The sequence below is a fragment of the Parus major genome, chromosome 5 (assembly GCF_001522545.3).
Source record: "Parus major isolate Abel chromosome 5, Parus_major1.1, whole genome shotgun sequence".
NCBI classification, from domain to species: domain Eukaryota; kingdom Metazoa; phylum Chordata; class Aves; order Passeriformes; family Paridae; genus Parus; species Parus major.
The window spans coordinates 31,193,693-31,216,970 of NC_031774.1; the positions used below are offsets into that span (position 1 = coordinate 31,193,693).

Here is a 23,278-nt window from a genome sequence, read left to right on the forward strand (position 1 = left end):
AATGAATGTAAAAGTCAGTAAGGAACAAATGTTTTATTTATTAAAACCATGTTTAATTACCATGCTTCCTGTTTCTCCTTTTCTGGGAGAAGATCTTGCCTCAATTTACCATATGTATTTTAAAGGACAAGAAGAAGGGTCATTCACCTTTCCTAATGGAGAAGTAGTAGAGCACAGTGAAGACAGCAAGGATCGAACCATTATGCTCATGGGTTCCTCAGCTCAGAAAATCTCAGTGAGACTGAAACCAGCTGTGATTCATAAAAGTACACAGACTGATCCTGTACTGCTGGCTGGTGATGTATCTCGTAAGCGGAGAGAGAAGAAAGAACACAGGATGCCAGAAAATCCGTATCTGCAGGCAGCTCCAGCACCCACATTTCCAAGCCCAATTCTAGGCCGCAGAAAGGCATTTGTTAAATGGGAAAACAAGGATTCCAGCCACAAAATGAAGGAGGAGCATCACAGCTGTAAACCCTCATACCAGGAACTTGAGCAGGTACATATGTGATGGAACAAATTCTGTTTTACAAAACAGTAGGGTCAAGTGGTTGATGTGTGGGGCAGTGGCTGGGTGGGAAGGTGTCACTTTACTCCAGTGTAATTAACTGCCAATTTAATTGCAATTAAACAATCCATGAATGGTATCATAAAGTCTTAGCCACTTTAACTTCCAGCAGTGCTTCACTTAAATGATCAATTTTAGGCTTTGAAGCTGTTGTTACCATCACACTGATCCCTGCCAGTTCTAGAATGTGAACATAATCCAATAACTCAGGACAGAATGTTACTCCATAAAATGAGGAATATAGTTCTGAATCTTCTCCTGATATTGGTGGCTTCTGCTCCCCTAAGTGACAGAATATATGGGGCTGAGAGGGTAGGGAGCTCTGCTTTTATTCAACTGACCAAGAAGTAAGCACCACCAAGAAATTTTGATTTCAAAACATGATGCTTCACATCAGAACAGATGTGATGCTTCTTGGCAGATTTCACCTGCATCAGCCCAGTTGTGTCTCAGCTTACTCTGAAGTGTTCTGACAAAACAGCTGCTCATAAGACTGTCACCTCAAGCATGGCCCAAATTCAGGTTTACAGAAACACCTTTCCAGATGGAATTGTGGTAGTCTCTAATCTAACAGCACAACTAATGGATGGATCCAGCTATAATTATGAGGAACAAAGATTTATTTTCATACTTTTTACTCAGTATTTATCACTATTCTGTGATGAAGACACATGGAAACAGTCCAACAGGACCACAATCTAATCTTTGAATGATGACTATAACGTTCAAAATATCCCTTGCTGCTGATAAAATGAACTCATGTTTTATGAAAGATGAACCGTTTATTAAGACAATCTTCTAGTACAAACCACCTCCCTTTCAGTCTGCAGTATATTCAATACAGTAAGGATGTGAAGCATGGATGTAACTTGTAAAAATGCAGTCTTTAAAATGTCCTGTTCATGTGGGTGCCGTAATTTACACTTGCCCTTGCTCCCTCATCAGATTCTGACCTCAATTACTAAACAGCAGATGATGTTATAAATTAATGGCTTCACTTCTGATGCATCAATTTCTGCAGCAGTAGAGTGGTGAAGTGTGACCTGTATTGTTGTTTCCCCAGACTACTGTTGCTATGAGAGGTACAGTGGAGGGTAGGTAAGTGCAGGTTGTGGACATGACTCAGATACCAGCTGCTGGAAAGTTTTGAGAGTATACACAAAGCATAGAGCAGGGACTGTGGAAATATTCAGAGAAGTTACTGGTTCTGATGAGAGCTGCACCATCTCATTATGTTTGTGGCAGTCAACCTAAAATATACAACCAGACAGTCCTCAAACAGTTGCACTGTAATATACAATTCTCTATTTTTTTTGTTTGTTTGTTTAGGAAAGAAATATTCTAAAGGCAGACAATGAAGGTTTAAAGATCCAGCTGGAACAGGCACATAAAACAATCGAATCTCTCACAATCCAGAAAAGAAACCATGTAGTTGACAGTCTACAACACAGAGACTGCTCCTAGCAGATGAGAGGAACATCTCCTATGGAATGGAAGAATATAAGACTGAAAGAGGGGCTGTGATAAAGCTGCTTACCAAGTGAACTGGAGAGAGAATCTGAAGGATGTTAAGCAGACATGCTCTCTTTACTCAACACATTTCCCTTTTAATCATGCACTCCCAAATGTATAAAATCATTCCTTTGACCTTGTAGGGTAATTTAGCATTATCTGTGCAATGAAAGTATCTTCTGGGTTTGCTTTTAAAAGGAGTGAGAGTGTGGCTGAAGTCTCCGTTCATGTTGAAAACCATATTGATTTCCCTGTGACTTACTTGGCTGCCAGCAGCACACCTTACTGTACAAATGTTCTGACAAAGTAGCTATTCGTAAGACTGTGTCACCTCACATTTGGCCCAAACTCAGTTTTGTAGAAACAGATGTTTGATAAAGCTGAGTAAGTAGAACTGTAGAAGTACTATTAAGAAAATATATTAAGAAAAAAAAAACCAAATCCTTCTTGGAGCTGAAACCAATTAAAAATATGAAGTGAATGGTCACATTTAATTAAAAAAATTAACAAGAACGTTAAAATAAGTAGCTAAGCTAATGATATTTGATTGATCCTTACACTTTAAGATAAACTGACATTTTTTTTAAACATGTTTCAGAGCTTTAGAAGTTCTGCTGCTCCAACACCTTTATCAAGGTAACAGAGGTAACATAGAGACTTGACATTGAATACTGCTTCCATTTTTGTGTTCTATGCCATGACTTGGAACATTTAATTCCACTTATTTGGCTTAAAGGGTAACTTTTTGTCCCCATACAGTAGATAAGGGACAAGGTTGATTATATTTGTCTCACATCAAAGTAGATGCCATTGTTGAGCAGAGCCATGTTATGAGGGACACTGTACAGCAATCCCTGTGCTATAGCTACTGAATTTCAGAGCTCCTCACAAGATTTCTCCATTTTCTCTCTCCTAGATTTCACATGCACTTTACATAAAGAGTCAAGGTGAGTGTGTTTCTATGTCTGTAAATTTTGTACAGTAAAAGATGTGAGAGAAGTAACTTAAAGATACAAAGTGTACATACTGTTAAGAGAAAATAAAAGTCTTTCAAGTTACTGATAAATCTACTTGTCAAAATAGCCAATTTGAAAATTGCATTTGCATTCCAAGAGAATCTGTACACTTAGAGTTGTATAAAACTTCCTTGTATTTATCAGGTATTTCTCATCACACATACAAACATCAGAAACAAAGTTCACTTAATGCTCAACACTTCTAAGTTACTAGGTCCATTACAGACTGAAATTTAGTCAATGACAATAGCATTTGTGCTTTGTGTTCAAAGTGTATATAAATATACATTCCATCCACAATTTACAGTCATTATCAAGTATACGAATGCTTTATTTATAAAGTTAATTTAAAACTATTTGCCAGTTTAGTGAGTCAAAATTCTTGTTTTGAAATTGGATTGTGCTTGCAACTTCACATATAAGTAAAAATAAATGGAGGAAAACAGTAGAAGTAGTAGTAGATTTTCTGTAACATTACTGTAAATAACTGAAATGCATAGGAAAACAGCTCTGAAGACTGTGCAGCTTTTTTAACTCATACACTAAACCTGAATTATTAACAAGTAACATGGAATTGCACTTTGATCAGTGAAGCAATCAGAATGGCTGTCTTGTCATATCTGCAAACTTGGTTCACCCATTTTCTGTGAGCTTCTTGATTCTGTCCTCTATTCAGGGAACTACAGCAAGGTGTATCTCTAATAGGCATTTAGCAAATAAAAGTCTGTTTCTACAACTATTAAACAAGATAAAAGTTGAATATATTTTCACTTATTCAAAAAATACCCCAGAGGAGCAGCTAAGACTCATAAATCTTGTACAGCCAAGGTAACTGCTCACTGGTGGTCTAAACTCTGGAATTGAATAGAATTTGTGTGTATACATATACCATGATGGAGTGTGATCATGAACAAAACCTCTTAGTTAAAAGGAAAATTCCCTAACATCAGCACCTGGCCCAAAGGCTACTGTATAAATAGGTAACTAATACTCCAAAGGGAGTTATGACCACAGAATTGTACAGTCCTAAGTGCTAACTTAATGTTTTTCTGTGAAATTTGGTCGTTCAGTCTGAAAGATTTAGAAGGGCTCTGTGTCTTACAGCACAAGTGTGCAGTGCTTCAAGTGTGCTGAAAACTTCCTGCTTCAAAGAAGTCAGTTGATACCTGGATAACTTCAGAGCTCTCTAAGTACTTTCAGGTTCTCTGTTTGCCCAAAGCCCCGAACAGTTATTTCCTCTCTACCCTCCATCCCTTTCCCTTCCCCTTCCCCTCCCTGTGCTGTTAGTCCATTCTTTTCTTTCGGGACTTTTCTTTTTCCTGCATGAAAGACTTAACAGCGTAACCTTAACAAGGAAACTGTTAAAACTGACAATGCTACCCAGAATCACTTGCCTCTCTGTTAATCTTTAAGCTGCCTTATGTTAGGAAAAAAAAGACACAATTAAAAGTGCTGTTTAGAAGTCATGTTATCAAACAGTGATACTGGAATTTATCCTGTCATCTAAGTTAAATGGCTAAGTTAAATGGAAATACCTCTTCCTTCTCTAGGTCTAGCTGTACTTACAAGAAGGCAGAATGAACAAGCACCATTCCCTGTTTATTTTTTAAGCGTGAATTCTGATTGTTTAAAGATAAAAGTAAATAGATGGAATAATATCATTAACAAGGCAGGGCTATTCTTCATATTCAGGTTAAATACAATTGCTTTAATGTTAGCTTGTGTATGTTTTGGAAATATGTTTTTGTTCTAGCAGCATCTATTATTTTGCTGTGACAGATCTCTATGGCAATTTGAAAAAGCTTAATGCTGTCTGAGAAGATTGAAAAAGTGTACAGATTGTAAAGATTTTATATAAATTGTAAGATTTTGGTTTAATATTTATAATAGAAAAAATATTAAAATTGCATTTCATGCATCTGATTTTGTATCTCAGAGAAATCTATACAACCTATATTCATCATCCTTGACATTCATCTGAGACCAGTCTGCAGCTTTAACCTAGTACCAGTCTCTAGACCAGCTTCACCTTCTCCGAGCCTTGGAATGGTGCCTGGGGAAAGTCAGGAAGCTAGGTATTTGCAGATTATTTGTTTGGTATTTTAGTAGCAGTGTTGCTACTCACTATTTCAAGTATTACAAAGCACCAGTCTTTATTATCGTAGTCTCTCACTTTTGTTAGGAGTGCTAATTTTGAAATGATTTCACAGCACAGCAGCCAAGTTTAAGCAAGACTTCTGTTGTGCCTGATGATGCTGCCTATTGCACAGGCAGAACTGTAGCACCCTAAAGACTTGCTATTTACCTTGGAGTAAATATCCAAATACCATATCCTACATTGGTTTTTATATGGGGAAATGGACATCACATTCTTCAATCATATTAGGGAAGACAACAAGAGGTGAAACTCCTATTTGTATGGCAAATCTGCTCTACAGTCTTACACAAAACAAGTTGTGGTTTTATTCATGATTATAGAAAGTAGTAAAATAAAACCTGAGAAGTAACTGGAGGGTATTTCCTTAGTTTACATAAAGACAAAAGCAGTGATCATACAGATCACTACACTTCTAAATTTTTTTCAGTAAGATAAAATGTAACTGAGATTCCTTAGTAATCCCGGACAAAATCCCAGACTTGTGACACACCTTGCCTGTTGAAATTTTTCTATAAAGTTATCTAATGCCTTCTCCTTGTGGTCAAAATACATGTTATTTCCATTACCATACAAAAATAAGTTTCATCACTATTGTAAATCACCAGCAGGAATTCTTTCTTACAAAGGAGGAACATATGATAGTGGATCCAAATCACAATACACGCAGATGATGCAAATAATTTCAAATACAGTACTTTATTCCTCAGTGTTTACAGCTGTTGACAAAACTGTCTCTCTCAGTTCCTGAAAAAAATCCCCAGCCTTTTTTTTCAGTTCTTCAACAAACAAAACAATATTAACTTAGGTATTCATTAAGTGCGAATAAACACAAAAATGTTCACAAACATATAGATGAAAATCTTTTGCTTACAACAGAATTTTTGAAAATATTTTTTTCAAGACAAAACTTGAGGTTTAAATCAATTACTTCCATGGTGTTATTGCATTGTTTGAGAAATTAAAAGCATACATTCTGACAAGAGGACAGCAAAGGATACCTCCATGAAATACGGTGGTGCTTACTTTAACTATTTACTAAAAACTATTTACTTTAGTTTTCAACTACTGGGTTCACATTTTGAAGTTACTTAAGAAAAACAGAAATGGCCATATTAAAAAAAGAAAATCTCCAGCCTATTTGTATTTTCATATTTTACATGGTCTACATACATATAACTGAAATATGATACTGAAATAATTTAACTGTTAGAATTCAAGTGGGCATGTACCAGCTTCACTTGATGATTTACTTCATTCAAAACTGTCCTGCCTACTACAAACAGGATGGACTGATGAGTGTAAAACCACCGAGGCACATCCACATCTGCAGTTACAACAATCCAACTAAACTGCTGCAAGCTTGCATCCTAAGACTAATGAAACCCTTAAACATAGGTAAGTTGTTTGTTTTTCCGAGTGTATTTCCTTGATGAAGCCACATGATAACTGCTGATTACTTGTAGCAAAAAGTAACACTGGGATGAACAAACAGAATTTAATGTCAAATCTTGAATTGTTAAAAAACTGTCCTCTATTCCTTTGCTGACCAACACTTCACTCCAAGGCCAGCAGTCTCATTTGCTGTGCCATCAGTTTGGGAGCTATTCCAGAGCATTAGGCAAAAACCAAGCTCAGAATCGAGAGACCCAGTACTGTGCTCCCATGTGACCCATCAGGGGTCTCTCCATAAAGACTGCAGAAGCTGCCAAGGCTTAGGTCAGTAAGAAGCATAGAAAAAATTTGGCAAAGGAACTACAGTGCTAGCAGTTGGGTGACATGATGCCATTATTGCAAATTTCACATCCCAGCTAACATGTTCTAGCAAGCAAAACTTCTGCTTCTTTTTGTCAGGCACCTGCTGCAACCTTAAAGCCTGCCTAAAGCCATATTTATCACATTAGAAGCAGCATTCTCAAGCAAATTGATGACAGAAGAAATAACAGGAGAAAAACTTTTGAAAGATAATAATTTGATTTGGAACAGAACTTTAAATTCATGCATGAAGTTGCCAATCAAACAGGCCATGATACATATGTTTATGAAGGTAAAAAACATCTTTAAAGCATACCAATGGACACCAATAGGACATTTGTGCAGAAAGAACTTGTAACTAAGGAACATAAATCCAGAATCAAATCCAGAAGTTCAACCTGCAGTTACACCTACAATTACAATGGCTCAAATTTGCTGTGCTATTTAATCATTGGACACACCAGGTTAATCAGATGTCTTCCTGAATTCTCTGGGGTGACCTGACCCTGATAAATGCTGTTATGAGAACATACTCAGGCATCATCCCCTTTCCACCTCTGTTCTCAGGAGCGGCCTCACAACATGGGAGAGCTAAAAACTGAAACTGACTTCTTTAAGTGACAGCTCTAAATTTAATTCCTGTCTACATATATTTACAGCCATGATGGGATGACAGCTAACTCCTTCTAGACTAACAGTGTATGTGAGGGAGAAGGCACCCATACCATGTCAAGACAGGGCTTCTTTTAGGTTGGCAGAGAAAGAAAACACTGAGAAAAGGCAACTGCTGCAAGAGGTGTCTTGTTAACTTATTAGCCAGGCAGTTGGTGACTTGCAAACAGAGAGCAGGCAGGGGAGAAGAGGATAACTTAAACAAGGGTAAAGAAAGAAAGGTGAGAAGAAATGTCACATTCTTACAAAGCTCAGCTTATTCAAATGTTGTGTCTCAAAGCTGATCCACAAGGATATACACATGAATTCATATCAGACATGATGGCTGCAGGTTTTCTGCCCTATATGATTTATAATTTTTTTTAATGAAACACCAACAATGAACAAGTAAAAGGAAAATAAGACATTACCAAAACTATGAGTTTACAGTACATGCTCTGACCATTAAAGAGTGTCTGATACATTATGAACACAAAACCCCCCTGATTCAATTAATTAGTGCAGAGTATTAATTCACAATTTTACTATAATGTGAAGTTCTGCAAGAATAATCAAATCTAATTGAATAACTGACCAAAGCATTAAGGATTTTAACATTTGAAATTAAAATTTGTTTACATGTCCTACATGAAAACTGTGAATGAAGAACAACGAGATGAAGAGAACAAGCCTGAAAGCAGCATTCTTGAGTCTTTTAAAAGTGGTTTCATCCAGTTCTTAGGCCTACTTTGTTTTTTCTAGACAACATTTTGGAGCAGGAGAGTAGACATGCAACATGCAATAATTAGGGAGGTCTGACCATTAATATATTTTTGTTTGTTTAGAAAGGGTTTTATTCAGTTTTCTGAGACTTATTTTAAATAAAATAACATAATAAAAAACACCATATAAGCAGTACGAAAAACAAGGACTTTAGTAATCAGATTTTGGTATAAAACTTCTGTTAACTAAAAGAATTCAGCGAAAACATCAGTTGGACTAATGAAATTACTCATATGGTCATACTTAATTCTAACCTAACCCAAGTCGACATACCTAAATTCCTAGTACCAGTAAACACCACCACTATATTCTGCCAGTTACTCTGTTAAGATTAACAGTACTTTAATATCTTCGGTATCCTCCCCCTCCTCTCCCACCATATGGATCACCATAGCCTCCCCTGCCACCATAACCTCCCCTGCCACCTTGGAAGCCACCTCCACCCTGGAAGCCACCTCCACCCTGGAAGCCACCTCCACCCTGGAAGCCACCCCCACCCTGGAAGCCACCCCCACCTCTTCCACCACCTCTGAAACCTCCACCTCCTCCTCCTCTACCCCCTCCACCCCCCCAGTTACCCCTTCCACCACCACCACCACCCCCCCAGCCACCTCTTCCTCCGCCTTCTTGTCTTTTCTGCCATGGAGGCATTTCGGGAGGAGGTGGTTCAATTTCTGTTGGTCTGCCTCCACGGTCAGGGACTCTCCCCATCAGAACCTGTATGGAAAAATAGGTCATTTTCAGAGTTGAAAAATAGTAGTAATAATTTGAAGAGACACAGGATTTTCTCCTGTGGACACAGAAATGCTGCCTGCTGTTTTTAGGAAATTTGGCTCCTCAGTGCAGTGCTTGACAGCAGAATCACTACCTCCTGTCCTTGTAACACCACAGCAGAACTCTGAAAGTGTTCTCATTTTTCACCTCTAAAACAGAAATAACTGCAGCTAGCTGGCTCACATCACTTTTGTGAAGTTTTTATGAAGAACGCTGCACACCTGAAGTATTAGGATTGCAATAAGCAATATACATACTTCATATATAATATATACAAATACACATATATATATATTCATATAGAAAAGACTCCTTATGATGTGGCTCTTTTACTTAAATTTCAAAATTCAAGTTCAAACCTAATCAGCTGGCACAAAACAAACTGGCAAATTCATGTGCAATTCTCAAAGGAATACCAGTTTGCCTAACATTAGAAACTACTGACACTCAGTTAAGACCCAGAACAAACAAAACCAGCAACAGGCTGCAGTAACACTTCCAAGAAAAGGCAAAAAAAGCATCTTAACTATGGCAGGTATCACGCAGCGTATGAAAAGAGAAACTGCACTGGACAAAGCTAAACAAAACAAACATCTTTGAAGAACAAAGATGTATCCAAGTAGGTCTTTTTGCTGCTGCTTTCATATTTCCTAAACTCTGTGTGATCAATGTTAACATTTACTGATCAGTCCCAAGTACTCCAACTAAAGTCCTCTCAAGAAAAAAACCTCACCTTTCTCTGAGATCCTACAATAATTAAGAAATTTCAGTGTTAAGAATCAAAACATATTAAAGAGTATCTCAATGAGGCAAAAAGATTAGAAAAATCTTTAAATCCAGGATTAATAAAAGTAGGTTTAGTCACCATTTGAATGGTGAAACTCATGTCACTACTTGCAAGCTTCAGCTTTTATCACACTCAAGAAAGCAGCACAATGTTGATTCATTACTGCAGCCAAAATTTTACTTTGCAGCAAAATGACATTTCTACAGAAACTTTCATGATTTATAACACAGTGATGAACTAGAGATGTGGGTTTACAAACCAAACAATAATATCCTAGCAATGAGGTACGCAGTTCCACTGAACTCAAGAGGTCAGTTACACACACACACACACGTATCACCCTCATCTACATGACTGTTTCATCCTGTTGCATGACTGACTGTCTAGGAAGATAAAAAAAGGACTTTCTGCAATGTTTACTGGAATACTGCAAGCCTTCCTTTCTTAAATAGAAAAAATTAAATTACCAAGCAAAACCAGTGTAATTCTATAATTCCTTTTGACAGGTCTGTAAACCCCCATGTCCATTTATCACATGCCAGAAAAGCACACCTTGTTGATAGCACAGGCAGTCTTCTCCCGTGTTGATCCACTACTTGTTCTTATGATCTTGGACAAATCCTCACGAGCAGCAAGAAGGTGAGCTAATGAAATGGTCGACTTTGCAGACAACGCATAGCGCTTGGGCTGATAGATCCGTGCTATTTCATCTGTTTTTACCTAAAGGATAACATCAAACACAACTTACTTGCCAGGGATCAAACACACCAACAAACTTACTATAAACCACGTGCTGGTCTCAGTCAGTTTCACTTCTGAAAATGCAAACTATATTGCAAAACATAGTGCCAGTTATCACCAGTTCTCTTCCCGTTGGTGGAGCTATTTCACAGAAAGTGCTGTTGATTATGTTTAATTGATGCTGAAGCTTCGCACCAGTACAAAAGAAACTCTTCTACCCACTGGCATCAAACAGATTCTTTAATGCCTTCCAACATGTCTACAGAGTAAAACTTAAGGAGTCCATACTGCTGTCTCAAGAGCTTTACATAATCATATTCAACAGATCACTTCTAAATGTGATAAAAACAGAGCAGCTCCAAAGTAAGGTAAATTTGTGGAAAAAACCTGAAAACCTATCAATGCAGCAAAACACTTATGCAAGCCATGAAAAAGTGAGACTGAGAAGGGGACAACATTAGATTTTTTTCCAAGCATGCTTTGGTGTTTCATTTATTTTGCAGAAAAGAAAAATAAATACACTTTCTGGGAAGATCTGGAATGACTTTCAGAGTGAAATAAAACATTTGATATTGGCTAGACCAGACAATACTTGCTGAACCTTTACAAGACTGTTTTGCTAGGTAATTACTTTATAGTTTGTGAACCCATTTCAGTCTGCAAACTTACCCCTCTTGGAGATTGAACAAGTTACAAAAAACCAAAAAAAATCCCCAAAATGACAAACCATCAAAAGTAAAGGAATGTATCAATATCTATATAATGGTGGGGAAAAATGCAAGCTAACAAATTTTAAAAAGACAACAATTTGTCTCTTTGTTTAAAAAAACCCCAAAACTCTAAATTACATCAATGCCAGAACATTTTCAATCCCTAAAACCATCTCAAAGAAGTTATGAACATCCTTCAAGAGAAACAGGGGGGAAAAAAAGATTGAAAACAGTATGTAATTTTGAAATAGTATGTAACCTGGTTATTTCTGTAACTGCATATATTTCACATCAACAGTCTTTGTAAGACAGGAAAATGAATCATCTGACTACTTTATCATCAAAAATCTTTTTAAACTATTGTTCTATTTCAAAAGGGCATTCATTGTTTTTCACATTGTTTGAATGGAACAATAGCAAGTGACAAAGTTTTAGTCTGCTTAAGTTAGTCATCAGTCACATCAAGTGCAAGTATACTTTAAATCTGAAGATACATAATTGTATTGGTACAGCTATAAGGAAGTTATACAAGTAAGGACATCTCCTGGCTTCTCCGAGCTAAATGCCCCCCATTTCCTTTCTTGAGGCATGAAAGCATTCACAACCCCCTGAGAAATTAAACAGTGAGATATTCCAGTGCAGAACAGCAGCACCTAGACTCATGTCTTCCAGTGAGACTTAGTGAACTTCATGAAGCTGACTCTGCATGTGTCAATGATAAATCATGATGTCACAAAGACTTGTAACAATCCATACATTTGGTAAGCTTCCCAAGCTTTAAGATTTTAAAAGCTTGAGCTTTCTACAGAAACCTTTGGAAGGAAAGCTGATCTTGCTGCTCATGAACAAAAACATCTGCCTCCAGCTTCCCACACATGTCTTCATCAAATTACAGACTTTATGTATCCCCACGCTTTTAGTTTGTATCTTTTAGATACAAACAAGATATATTTGCAGTTCAGAAATGTAATGAGTATTTTTTAATATACAGAGTTCTAGGAAATAACACAAATGAAATTATCACAATTAAAGCAATACCAGCAGAACAAATACAGAGGATGGCTTTGGAATTTTTAGTGACCTGAAGGATTACAAGTAATTGTGTGATTTTTTTCACACAAGCTACTATTGAAACAACCTGTTCAACTGAAAAGGTGTTCATCTAGTAGCACAGTATCCAAGATAGGGAGCAGTCACTGTAACCTCTCAGACTTTATGAACAGTCACTTTTTACACCCAACCTATATTAAGGCCCAGTGTTTGTCTTACTTTTCCATCTGCATGAGAAGTCCTGAGGTTCCCTCCTAGTTTACTTCATTGGAGGGTGTTAGATATAAAAAAGAAAACAGGGATATGGGAACTTTAATTAAAGTGAGAAACCCCAACAAAGGATGCTGTAATTTCTAACTGTGAAGCTATAAACAGTCACAAAGGATGGACTGTGCCACCTGGTTAATTCCATCCCCTTCCTCTATGCCTAGGATTTGGAGATTACAACCTGACATGAGAAATAGGCTGGAAAAAAGGTAACAGTGATGGAAGCACACTTGTGTATTTACATGGTGTGCATATTCTGTAGGAAGACTTGGGGAACAGTAGCAGACTCCCACCTACAGGAAGCAAAAAATACATCAAGTTTACCTTTGCTCTATCAGACCAGCCAAAAGACTGCACAGTCACATCAAGCCTCTTCATCAACATCCGCCGTCGACACTCGTACTCACTGCAAAGAGCATCATTGATTTTTTCCAATCTTTCCTGCAGTGTTACAATAAGAAATTCAGTCAAACACATAAAGTTATAAAACTCAATTGAAGTTAGCCCCATCCATCAACTATGATGTCTATCTGAAGGTGATCACTATAAACCACATAGCAATGTAATGCTACAGTAGGATGTGTGTAAAAATGGTTTGAAAGTGAACAATGGATGAATCAACACAAGGTCTGTTTTATAACGTCAATTCTGGAAGTATCTGATTATCATTGTTAGTATTTAGCAATTGAATTTTAGTATTAATATTCAGCAATAGAACAGTGACAGTAAAAAGGCAAAGTTAAATGAAGCCATATGCACTTATTTTGACCATCTTGTTAAATACTGAAAAGAAATGGAGAAACTTTTCTTTACCACTTGGTCAGAGTTCAGAGGTTTTGTTAGCAGTGATTTCCCCACATGGTTATTTTTAACTTTTGAGAGAATGTCCTTTATCTGAAAAAAAACAAAACACATACATCTCAGAATACAAATATTTAGATTTATTTCAGCAAAATTTGTTACAATCTCATTTTGCTACTCAGAGGATCAAACACAGCACATTCATTTTAGCAGACCCATGAAAACACATACACATCTTCTTATGATCCACTATAAAAAGATTTCCTGAATACTTTTATAAGATGACCAGCCTCTATAAAAAGGTATTTTATGGCACATCACTTCTGCTCCCATTAACAGAACAACAGCTATACAGCAAATTTATCAAGTGCATACAGAAAGTAGGACTAGCTAAATTACTCATTTCAGAAACTACTAAGTGTTGTAACTACAACCATTGGAAATTTGGATTTCTGTTGCCAAATGTTACACTGGGCTACAAAAAATCTGGTGATGGGTGCTATTAAGAAAGGTAGGAGATATGATAGGTATGCAGTCATTCATTCTTATTAATTTTATTCTAATCCTGTAATTGGTTCCAGCTAACATTATGTTTAAAACTTTTGCATTCACTCCAAATCAAATCTGTTTATACTTCTTCCACTAGTTCTAAGCAATTAGAAAAGAAATATGCTCTACCTTCCAAACCACTGTGTTCTCCCTTCTCATTACAAGAAACCTCTACCTCCTCTTCTTGAGTGAATTTCCTTTAGCAAAGCTCATCTAAAATCACTACCATGAATGCCCACAACTCTTGTACATAACTTGAACACAATCCAACTGATTTTTCAGCTGGAGTTGACAGCATGCATATTAATGTTCCTCCAAGTTTTGTACAGTCTGATGGAGAGAACTACATCTTCACTTGGTTTAGTAAATAACCATGGGGAACCAAGCAAAATGAGTAAAACTAGAGATAGTTTTCTTTTATATATCAAAGGAAGGATTAAATTAGTCCATGATCTACAGTAAAACCTGTAACTGGAGACAGGCATTAGATCCATTTGCAAGTATTGTAAGACTTCAGGTGGGCAACAGGCATTTACATTACGTTTGTCATAAAGGCTCAGTTTTGAGATTCACATGTTACAGAAATATCATCTCTACTGATTGCTATGAAAAAAATCCCACAAGTCAAAAATAAAATTCTAGAGAACCTAGTTAACTGTTAAAAGAAATACTTAGAAAATTAACTCTCATATGTCAGGATTTTTAAAATTATCTCAATTTTTTTTGGCATATACGAAGAAAAATTCTGATCTCAAATTTTGTGTGAAAACCAAGGTGTATGGATCTTGTTCTTTCTTTTTACATCACTGCTGGACAGCACTCTGGCAGGTTAATAATGTACTATCCCAGAAAAAGTCTGAGGTAAATATATTGTGCAGTAAACAAATTAAGGAAAAACACTGTTTTGACTCTATCAGAAAAGACAGCCCAGTAGCACCTGAAAAGTGGCAATCTAATTACTGTAATACTCCTTGTATTCCATTCGTATCAAAAGAGGTTACAGCAAAGGGTAAAGTTCAGTTCCATGTACCACATTGATCCCAACACTCCTCTTTCTCTGATGATTCTTCCTTCTCTATAATATTTTTCTTTACAAAAAACACTCCAAGGCTGTCTGTCTTCTGAATGTAGCCAGTTTTTTTACTGAAGCATGTACACAGTGCCATATTCCACTCCAAAATGCAAACGTACCTAAGCACAAACTATATTTAAATTTAAATAAATGTTTGAAGAATCAAAATATAAAGCTTATAACCAGCAATAGAATAAGATCAGTATGATAGCAAGAGATGAACAGATCAGTAATTAGTATAGAAGAAGGAATGAACAGCAGAAGAATTAAAATGCTATTGGGCAAGAGGTGTCTACTCATATAATTGAGGTCAGAAATAGTACCTCAAAGGTTGAAAGGAAGAGAGTCTATCAAAATGAGACCAGACGCTGAAACAAAAACACAATAAAAAATCCTCAATGTAATTTACAGTTAGAGTGTGAAAGAAGATCTGAAAACCAGTGATGCTGGATACTACCTAGAGATTAGAATTATTTTAAATTTGCAGCTGCAAGGACAACTAAGAGGTAAACACAACACTGGGCTCCACATATAACCCACACAATCTGCCATCACAAGTCAATCACTGCTGCATACTCCTGATTTCCATGAACTGAAAAGTGAAAGGAAGTTGAGAGAGAACAATTAAGGAAGACAATCAATGCAAATCAGAACTAGAAAAAACAAAAACAGATAAATGAAACAATCCTTTACTGACTTAGAAACTGCTCCCAAATTTCTGCAATGTCTTCATTCCAAGTTAAAGAGAATACCTATGTAATTTTTATCCAGCACAGCTTTACTAATCAGTAACAGTTAAGGTGGAATCTCTTCACTGATGAACTGGTTTATGTTTTTGAGACACTGTAAAGTCATATTCAGATTAGTGAATCTCCACTTACTCCCATCAGCAGGGCTCATGGGGAAATCCTACAGCTATAATGGTGGAATAAACTGAGCTGCTTTACAGCTGCAGAATGCATTGTCCAGCCATGACTGATGACAGAGGTATGTGCAGAGGAGCTCTGATACACAATAGTCTGCCACAGGACCAGAACACAACTGATGTGAGAATCTATGCTATAATCCATATTCCCACACATGATAGCTGCCCTGGATTGAGAAGGGTATGCAGGAGTTTAAAAATCCCACCATTACCCAGAAAGAAGTCTGCACATGTAAGTGGGAACAAAACCAAATGCAGCGCCCAGATAAAAGAGCAGTGAAAAAATACTCAGAGAAACATAAACCAAATTGTAATAGCCAAATCATCCTAACATTTTTACACATTCAGGTGTAAAAAGCAAACCAAATAATTAAAACTAGATGTGGACAAGTATATTTGACATACTGTGTAATCAATGACCTTGGTAACACTAAAAATTTATGGGATTGCTTTGGGAGCTCACACACTCTCTAAATAGAAAATGAAAAAAAAGCAGCTGTTGGATCTGCTTGAGACAGAAACACCAAATTCAACTATGCTACATAAAAATGAATAGTTACTCTGTTACCAAATAAAGTGTATCTTTATTGAACATGACATTTCTCATTTGTTATTTTGTACTAACGAAAAAAAAATTTAGCTCACATTTCATTACCATCTTCAATGTATTTATTAAATATCCTCATCTTCTGTCAAAATAGAGCAGTCATTTTTACATTTGACACCTTTTGCACAGAAAAACATCATATATATGTATGCACCTCCAGGGTTTTTCTGGATTTTGAAAAAACCTGACCTGTAGAAAGGTTATTAATTCAATTAATTAATTAATTGAAAATAGCAATTATTAATTCAAAATAGCAACACTTTGAGGAAAGAATGTTGCCTTAATTAGTCATAAAGTGTACTGTACATTTGCAGAGAGATCACCTAAAATATTAAGCACAAAATATTTGTAAGCCTCTCTTTCATATACCTGCAGATAAATTCAGTGTTGATCTAACCTTAAATACATTTCAGTTTGGCCCTCATGTCTGGTGAACAGGACAACTCTTCAGTCTTGTTCCCTGCAGTTACTTACTGTCCAGGCACCATTACATCTGTAAAATTACTACAGATGAACAGTTAAATGAAACACATAAATTTAAGTATTAATAAATTCTAGTATGCATACACAAATAATGAAAAAAAAAAATTCTACTCATATTTCGCTTAAGTGTTATGTTAGCTTAATTCTGACTTAGTTTGTTCAGAAGCCCTTTGTAATTTCTATTCATTCAACTGATGTGTGAAAAGTAGTGGAGAACTTTTAATAATGTGGGCAAAAAATGTTCAGAAGTCTTCTGAATAATATCACATTAAAAGTTTTCTTCAAATAAACAGCATTAGAATGGCACTTTTTAATTAGATGTGAAATTCACACTATCTTGATTAGAAAACAGCCAGATGTAACTAGTTACAAAGCACAACACTGTGTGAACTGTGTGAACTTTTCTGAATCTCTCAGAATGTTCATTTAGAATTTATGGAGGTTTCGGAACTAAATTTCAGATTGACTTATAGATTCCCTCTTTGTAAATATACAAGGGAACAGCATCTTAACTGAAAAATTACTATTAGTTTTTCAGTAGTATATAGTACGATATATTTAGTGGTAGAAAGCTGTAATATTGTCTATTTTTCTCTCATTTTGTTAGGTATATTGACAACCACTATCCTAGGTAATTACAGGAGATACAAAAAATACTTGTTATGATTGTACATTCAAACTTTGAGCTACTATAAAACTCATTTTGAATGAAGAAAGCAATCCTGATTTTATACTAGTTTCTTAAATAAATTGGAAAATCACTTGAAACAATAAATGTTCTAATATTCCATACCAAAATACAGTGTGTGATCTGGCCCTTGGTAGGTTGCTGCTGCACAGCCAAACTATTCTCAGAACTACTCCCACAGCTACTGACAATGCTGAAGATGCTAGACAGAGACAAAGAGCAGACATGTTGAAATGATGCAGATACATTTGCAGATACACTAAGTAAAAATACTAGATCAGTATGTAAGTCTGTATTATGAATAATACTAAACATCAACAGTGCAATTTTACACAGAATCTAATTAAATCAAAAGAAAAAAAAATTGGAAAAGTAAATGGATCATTTCAAGTGAATTTCTGTGAGCATATAAAAAAAGGTAACAAAATGGTGCTCTTAAAAAAAATGTTTACAAAGCCAATGAACTTTAATTAGTGGCACCACCTTTCTATAGCAGCTATACCTACAGTGTAGGTCTCTAAATCTGTCATCTACCAAAATAACTCCAAATTTGTCCTATATTAAAGTAATGGATGAAGGACAAGTAAACACATAGCAGAAATTCTACAAGATCTCCTGTGAGGTAAGAAAAAATCCATTGTTTATAAGGGATGAAACACACGGAAAACAAATTACACTGTTAATCTGGAGTCACAGAAGATGAACAAACTAGTTTTGCCACCTTTCTATATGCTGAAGTGAGTACAAGTAGTAAAACCACTGTGGAACTGACAGACTTGAAAACTATTGGAAAATAGTCCATGCAGCACTATTAAAAAAGCCAAACCCTAATCAAAATCAAAGATAAAATGCTTTGAAGATCCTGCTCATTTTTGCATTTCTGAAAGTGCAACAGTTTATACAAATTGGGATGGCAACACTATGCACAATTCAAGCCTGTGATGCAGTGTGATAGGAAATGTTGGACTTTGCAGAAGGTATCTAACAATTCAGAGAAAATGTTCTAGTATCACTATGTGTGATATGTGCTCCAGGTCTGGTCTTGCTGTCCCCCAACTGCAGAACTGGAGTCCCCTCCCTCTAATGAGGTGAAACTAAATCTGTACCTGAGCAGTGAAGCAAGGAATTGAGCAGGGGAGGCCCTGGGCCATGGCTGCAGCCTATAAACACTCATGGATGTAAACACAGCTAACACTCACAGAGGGAGATCAGCAGAATCAGGCCATTAGTTACCAGCTCTGACATTTTCCTTTCCAGAACAGTGCTAGAATTGTTTCTTCATGCCTTCAAAAATATTTACTGAATGTAAAGATTTCCTTAGAACTAAATAAATCAAGCACAGTTACAGTGTAGGAATAGACAGTTCCATTTGCACCTGGGTGATGTCTTTTATAAATTAATGTATTAAAGGTTTTGTTTTGTCACACTGAAGACAGATGTAAGAAAATCATGCAAGTAACAGGCCCTCTCCCCGAAATCTCTGAATGTTCAACTGCCCACTGGTTGATGAGGAAGAAAGAAAAAAAAACAAGCACAATCATGTAAAATTATTAAATTCAAAGACTCAGCAGCAGCAGGAGTTTTTATTCTACTCTTAAGGGGCGATCAAGTCACCCTCTCCCCTAACACCAGAGAGAGATGAAGAGCAGAACTTTTAGGTGTGTGACAGAGAAGATAAACTGCACCTCAAAAACCTATTTACATTCTGCAATAAGGAAATCAAATTAAGGATCACATCAGTGAAATGAGTCAGAACCTTGAGGGACACAACAGAAAGAACTACCTTAAGGTTTAAGTTGGCTTATTCACAGAATACTGGCAATTCAGCCATTTTCATCCTCTTCTGCAACTAAGGCAATACTACCAAGAAATCCACACTTGCCATTAAGAAATTAATAAACTAAAAAGAACTAATTTAAGTTTTGGATATTAATTTTAAATACATGTCAGAAATTACTTCAGGTATATAAATGCACAATCAGTTATTACCCAAAGTTTTCTGCTTGCTACAGTACATTTGAAATGGGAAAGAGGAAAACTTGTACCTTAAATTTGCATGGCAAAGTATGTCTGATCAGGTACATTGCAACCTCAGGGAAATGCTGAAATACTTCACCTCAAAAAACAGTTCAACTTAAAACACTAAGCTGGCTTTCAGAATTAAAATGCTTTTGCACTTGTCAGATAGGGCTTTTGTGGGTGAGACTGCTGGGGGCTTAACTCAACAATGAATGCTTACAGAGATAGTGCTTACAGTTTAGCAATAGAGAGAAGATGCAAAAGGCCATACCTTTTGTTCCACACTGGTTAACAAGGGAGGAATACCAGAAGATGAGGAGTTTGGCAGACCCAGTGCACCGCAAATAGCTTGCACTTCCTGAATAACATCACTGTGCTTTTCCAAATGAGAGCCTTTAATTTTCTTGCTCTGCAGTATCTTTAAAGCCTGAAGTTCTGTACTTAGAAATACTAGAGAGAAAAACATCATAATGGCAGATTTAGATACACTTAAGTATTTATGCATCTACATTCTCAGTACAGCTACAGTATATACATTATATTAGATAATCATGATAGAAGGGAGACTTTCTCAGTTCTCTCCTGAACAGGTAAGTATGTTTCCTATTTTTTACTTCAATTTCCTCTCACCCGACTTCCTACCTTCAGTCTACAAATTGCATTTAACTGTTCAACTCCCTTCTGTGACCAGACCTCAAGTTCTTTGGCTAGTTTCATATTACCACATATGGTGGCTCCTGCTGCCATTCCTTTGTCCAAGTTCAACCTAGACTTAGACCTTGTTTCTCTCTATTCTGCTTTCAGCACCCTCAAATTGTACAGCATTTCTGTTCAAGCTGCCCTGAAACCTCTCACAAAGACAAGAAGCAAGGTCGCAGTTCCAGTGAGCTGGAAAAACTGTATCAAGAGAGAGATCAGGAGGCCTCAGTAGATTACACCATACATACATAAAAATAAATTTTAGTTTCTGCTAAAACAGCTTTCTAATGTTGCTCTTTTTTTCACTTTGCACAAGTGAGTTGATGCATGCTGAGCTAGTATGTAATGACTGTAGACATCAACTTAGAAACACATAAAGAACTCTTCTGTGTAAATTGTACAGTTATGATAAAGCATGCACATAAAATACTGTATTATAAATGGGAAAACTATCATTACTCACACAGGAGTTTAAGACAATCTTCTTTCTCTTTTAATCTGTCTTTGATGTCTCCAGACACCAGTGACGAATACGGACAAGACATTTCTCTCAGAAAGCCACTAATTTCAAGCTGGAAGCTCTCTATATCTTTCACACCTACGGAAAAAAATTCACAATTAATGGGTTTTACAGAAACATCAAACTGCAATCTAATTTTTTTAACATACACTTACATTTCAGATTTCAACAGCCCAAAGATTAACCACCTACCACCCCAGCAACATTTTTCTTAGGAAAGTCCTACATACAAGCAGACATGCCTTCTAATATTATCTTGTACTCATGCTTTTAATGAGGTAATGCTACAGCAGTCTATGAAGACATGAACACAAATGAACATCACAAGGAAGTGAACAGTTTATGTCACTAAACAGTGTGTCAGTGTAACTAATTTTCTGATGAAGAAGTGACAGGAGTCATGAACCCATTATTTTCAGTGACTGGTTTTAGTTCCTCTACTTTTTTGGTGAACACATAAGTAATATAAAATCTTAACAAACTGCAGCACTTGACAGAAATAATCAGGCAGCACTACCGAGCACTTTGTGTATCCACACACGGTGCTGACTGGAACACTGCATTGGACCAACAGCCAAAAATACCACTGCAATTTATGCCATCAAAACACCATCACATGTGTGAATGTACTTTTAACATTTATGTGTATCTAAAACCACCCCAAATCACCTTCTTTCTCCCTTTTGAAAAAGTCTTCACAATACAAGGCCTTAATCTAAGAGCCACATAAACAGAAATATCAGCCTGAGTTTGGCTACCTTTCAGCTTTCTTGTAAACTTCAACACTGTAATTTCACTATTAGCTGAACATGAATATGGGTCTAAATCCACTAAGAAAATACTAAATTTACATTCATATACCATCTGTTGCAGTGATGCTTTCTTCCATATTACAAAGTGACTTTATCTGGGAACCTAACCAAATGCAAAGCTCAAAAAATTCTGGTGAAGATAACCCATTTTCTGCTGCTTTTTTCAGGGCCTCCTCCTCCAACAGGGCACCCGTGTACCTGCACAGACAGATGAACATTAGTAATAAAAAATTCGTATTAATACATATTTTATTATTATTGAATTATTATTTATTGCATTTTTATTAACACACACATAATATACATGTTTTCAAATTATTTTACTCTAAGCTGCTTAGTAGCTACACTTAAAGGAATTAATCTTTCTACATCCCTTTCATCAAGGAATAATTCAGACTTTTTTTTTTTAAACACACCAAAAAATTATTGGTCATTTATAAACAAAACGGTCTGTCAGAAAATAGCAGACTTGCATTTTCACAAGTGTATGTGAAAACAGACTTTGATCTCTCAGAATACGCCTGGCAAAGAACTCAAGTATTAACTCAAGTGTTTAGTCAAATTTCCTCCTAACAGTAACAACTGACTGCCCTGGAGTAGTGGGAATAACATAACCGAAAAGTGAATTCCGCACAGTTGTGGTCCCGTCCCACCCGAAGCACATCGCGGGAGGCGGGCAGGCACCACACACCGAGGCTCTGCCCCGCCAGCCTCCAGCGGCCGCCCCAGTGCCGACCACGGCTGCTGCACCCCACGGAGCGCCCCGCTCCTCTGCCCTCCCTCACAAAACCGGGGCGAGCCCCCCGCTCCGTTCGAGGCCCGGCCCCGCCGAGCCCCCGGCGCCCGCCGCAACGCGGGGCCCGCTCCTCCACCGAGCCCGCGCTCCCCTTCGCTCCCGCCTCCGGCCCGGCCTCTCGCCCGCGGCTGAGGCTGCCCGCGGCCCCTTGCCCCTCGCAGGGGGAGCCGCCGCTGCTCCCCGGTTACCCCAAGGCCTCCAGCGCGTCCAAGATGTCGCTCTCCATCCCCGGGCCCGGCGGCAGCTCCCTCATGCCGGCGCCGCGCCGCGCGGTGCGCGCCTCAAAGCGGCCCTCGGCAACCAGCGCCCGCCGCCGCGTTCCGCTGCCGCCGCACGGCAGCCCCGGCCGGGGGGAGGCCCCGGGCTGCCCCCGCCCCTCCCTCGGCGGCCGTCCCCGATCCGACGGGCCGCGGGGTGCCTGTGTTTGCGGATGACTCTTCCATATAGCCCGGCTCTGCCTTTCCGCCCGTGCTGGGGAACGTCCGGACACCCTCAGCCCTCCTCGGCGGGGCTCGTCGCCTGGCCCTGAGGCTGTGCT

The 23,278-nt window shown here is 37.5% G+C and overlaps 2 protein-coding genes across 5 annotated transcripts in view; one reads left to right on the top strand and one right to left on the bottom strand.

Annotated features, from left to right (window-relative positions):
- The window catches only part of RASGRP1 (RAS guanyl releasing protein 1), a 38,136-nt gene extending 33,131 nt beyond the window's left edge, over positions 1 to 5,005 (top strand). For all 4 annotated transcript variants that reach the window (XM_015630390.2, XM_015630392.2, XM_015630389.3 and 1 more), the window contains exons 16-17: positions 126 to 499; positions 1,898 to 5,005. In XM_015630390.2, the coding sequence (XP_015485876.1) occupies positions 126 to 499; positions 1,898 to 2,032 (509 nt within the window). In that variant the 3' untranslated portion in view covers positions 2,033 to 5,005. The remainder of the gene's footprint in view (positions 1 to 125; positions 500 to 1,897) is intronic.
- A 926-nt stretch (positions 5,006 to 5,931) lies between these two features.
- FAM98B (family with sequence similarity 98 member B) lies at positions 5,932 to 23,057 on the bottom strand. Its single transcript, XM_015630393.3, has 8 exons — positions 22,929 to 23,057; positions 21,994 to 22,142; positions 21,076 to 21,210; positions 20,185 to 20,363; positions 13,583 to 13,663; positions 13,094 to 13,210; positions 10,554 to 10,721; positions 5,932 to 9,157 (listed from the first exon to the last, which is right to left on the bottom strand). The coding sequence occupies exons 1-8, from the start codon at positions 22,991 to 22,993 to the stop codon at positions 8,783 to 8,785; spliced, it is 1,269 nt and encodes a 422-aa protein (XP_015485879.1). The 5' UTR covers positions 22,994 to 23,057; the 3' UTR covers positions 5,932 to 8,782.
- Between the last annotated feature and the right edge of the window lie 221 nt (positions 23,058 to 23,278).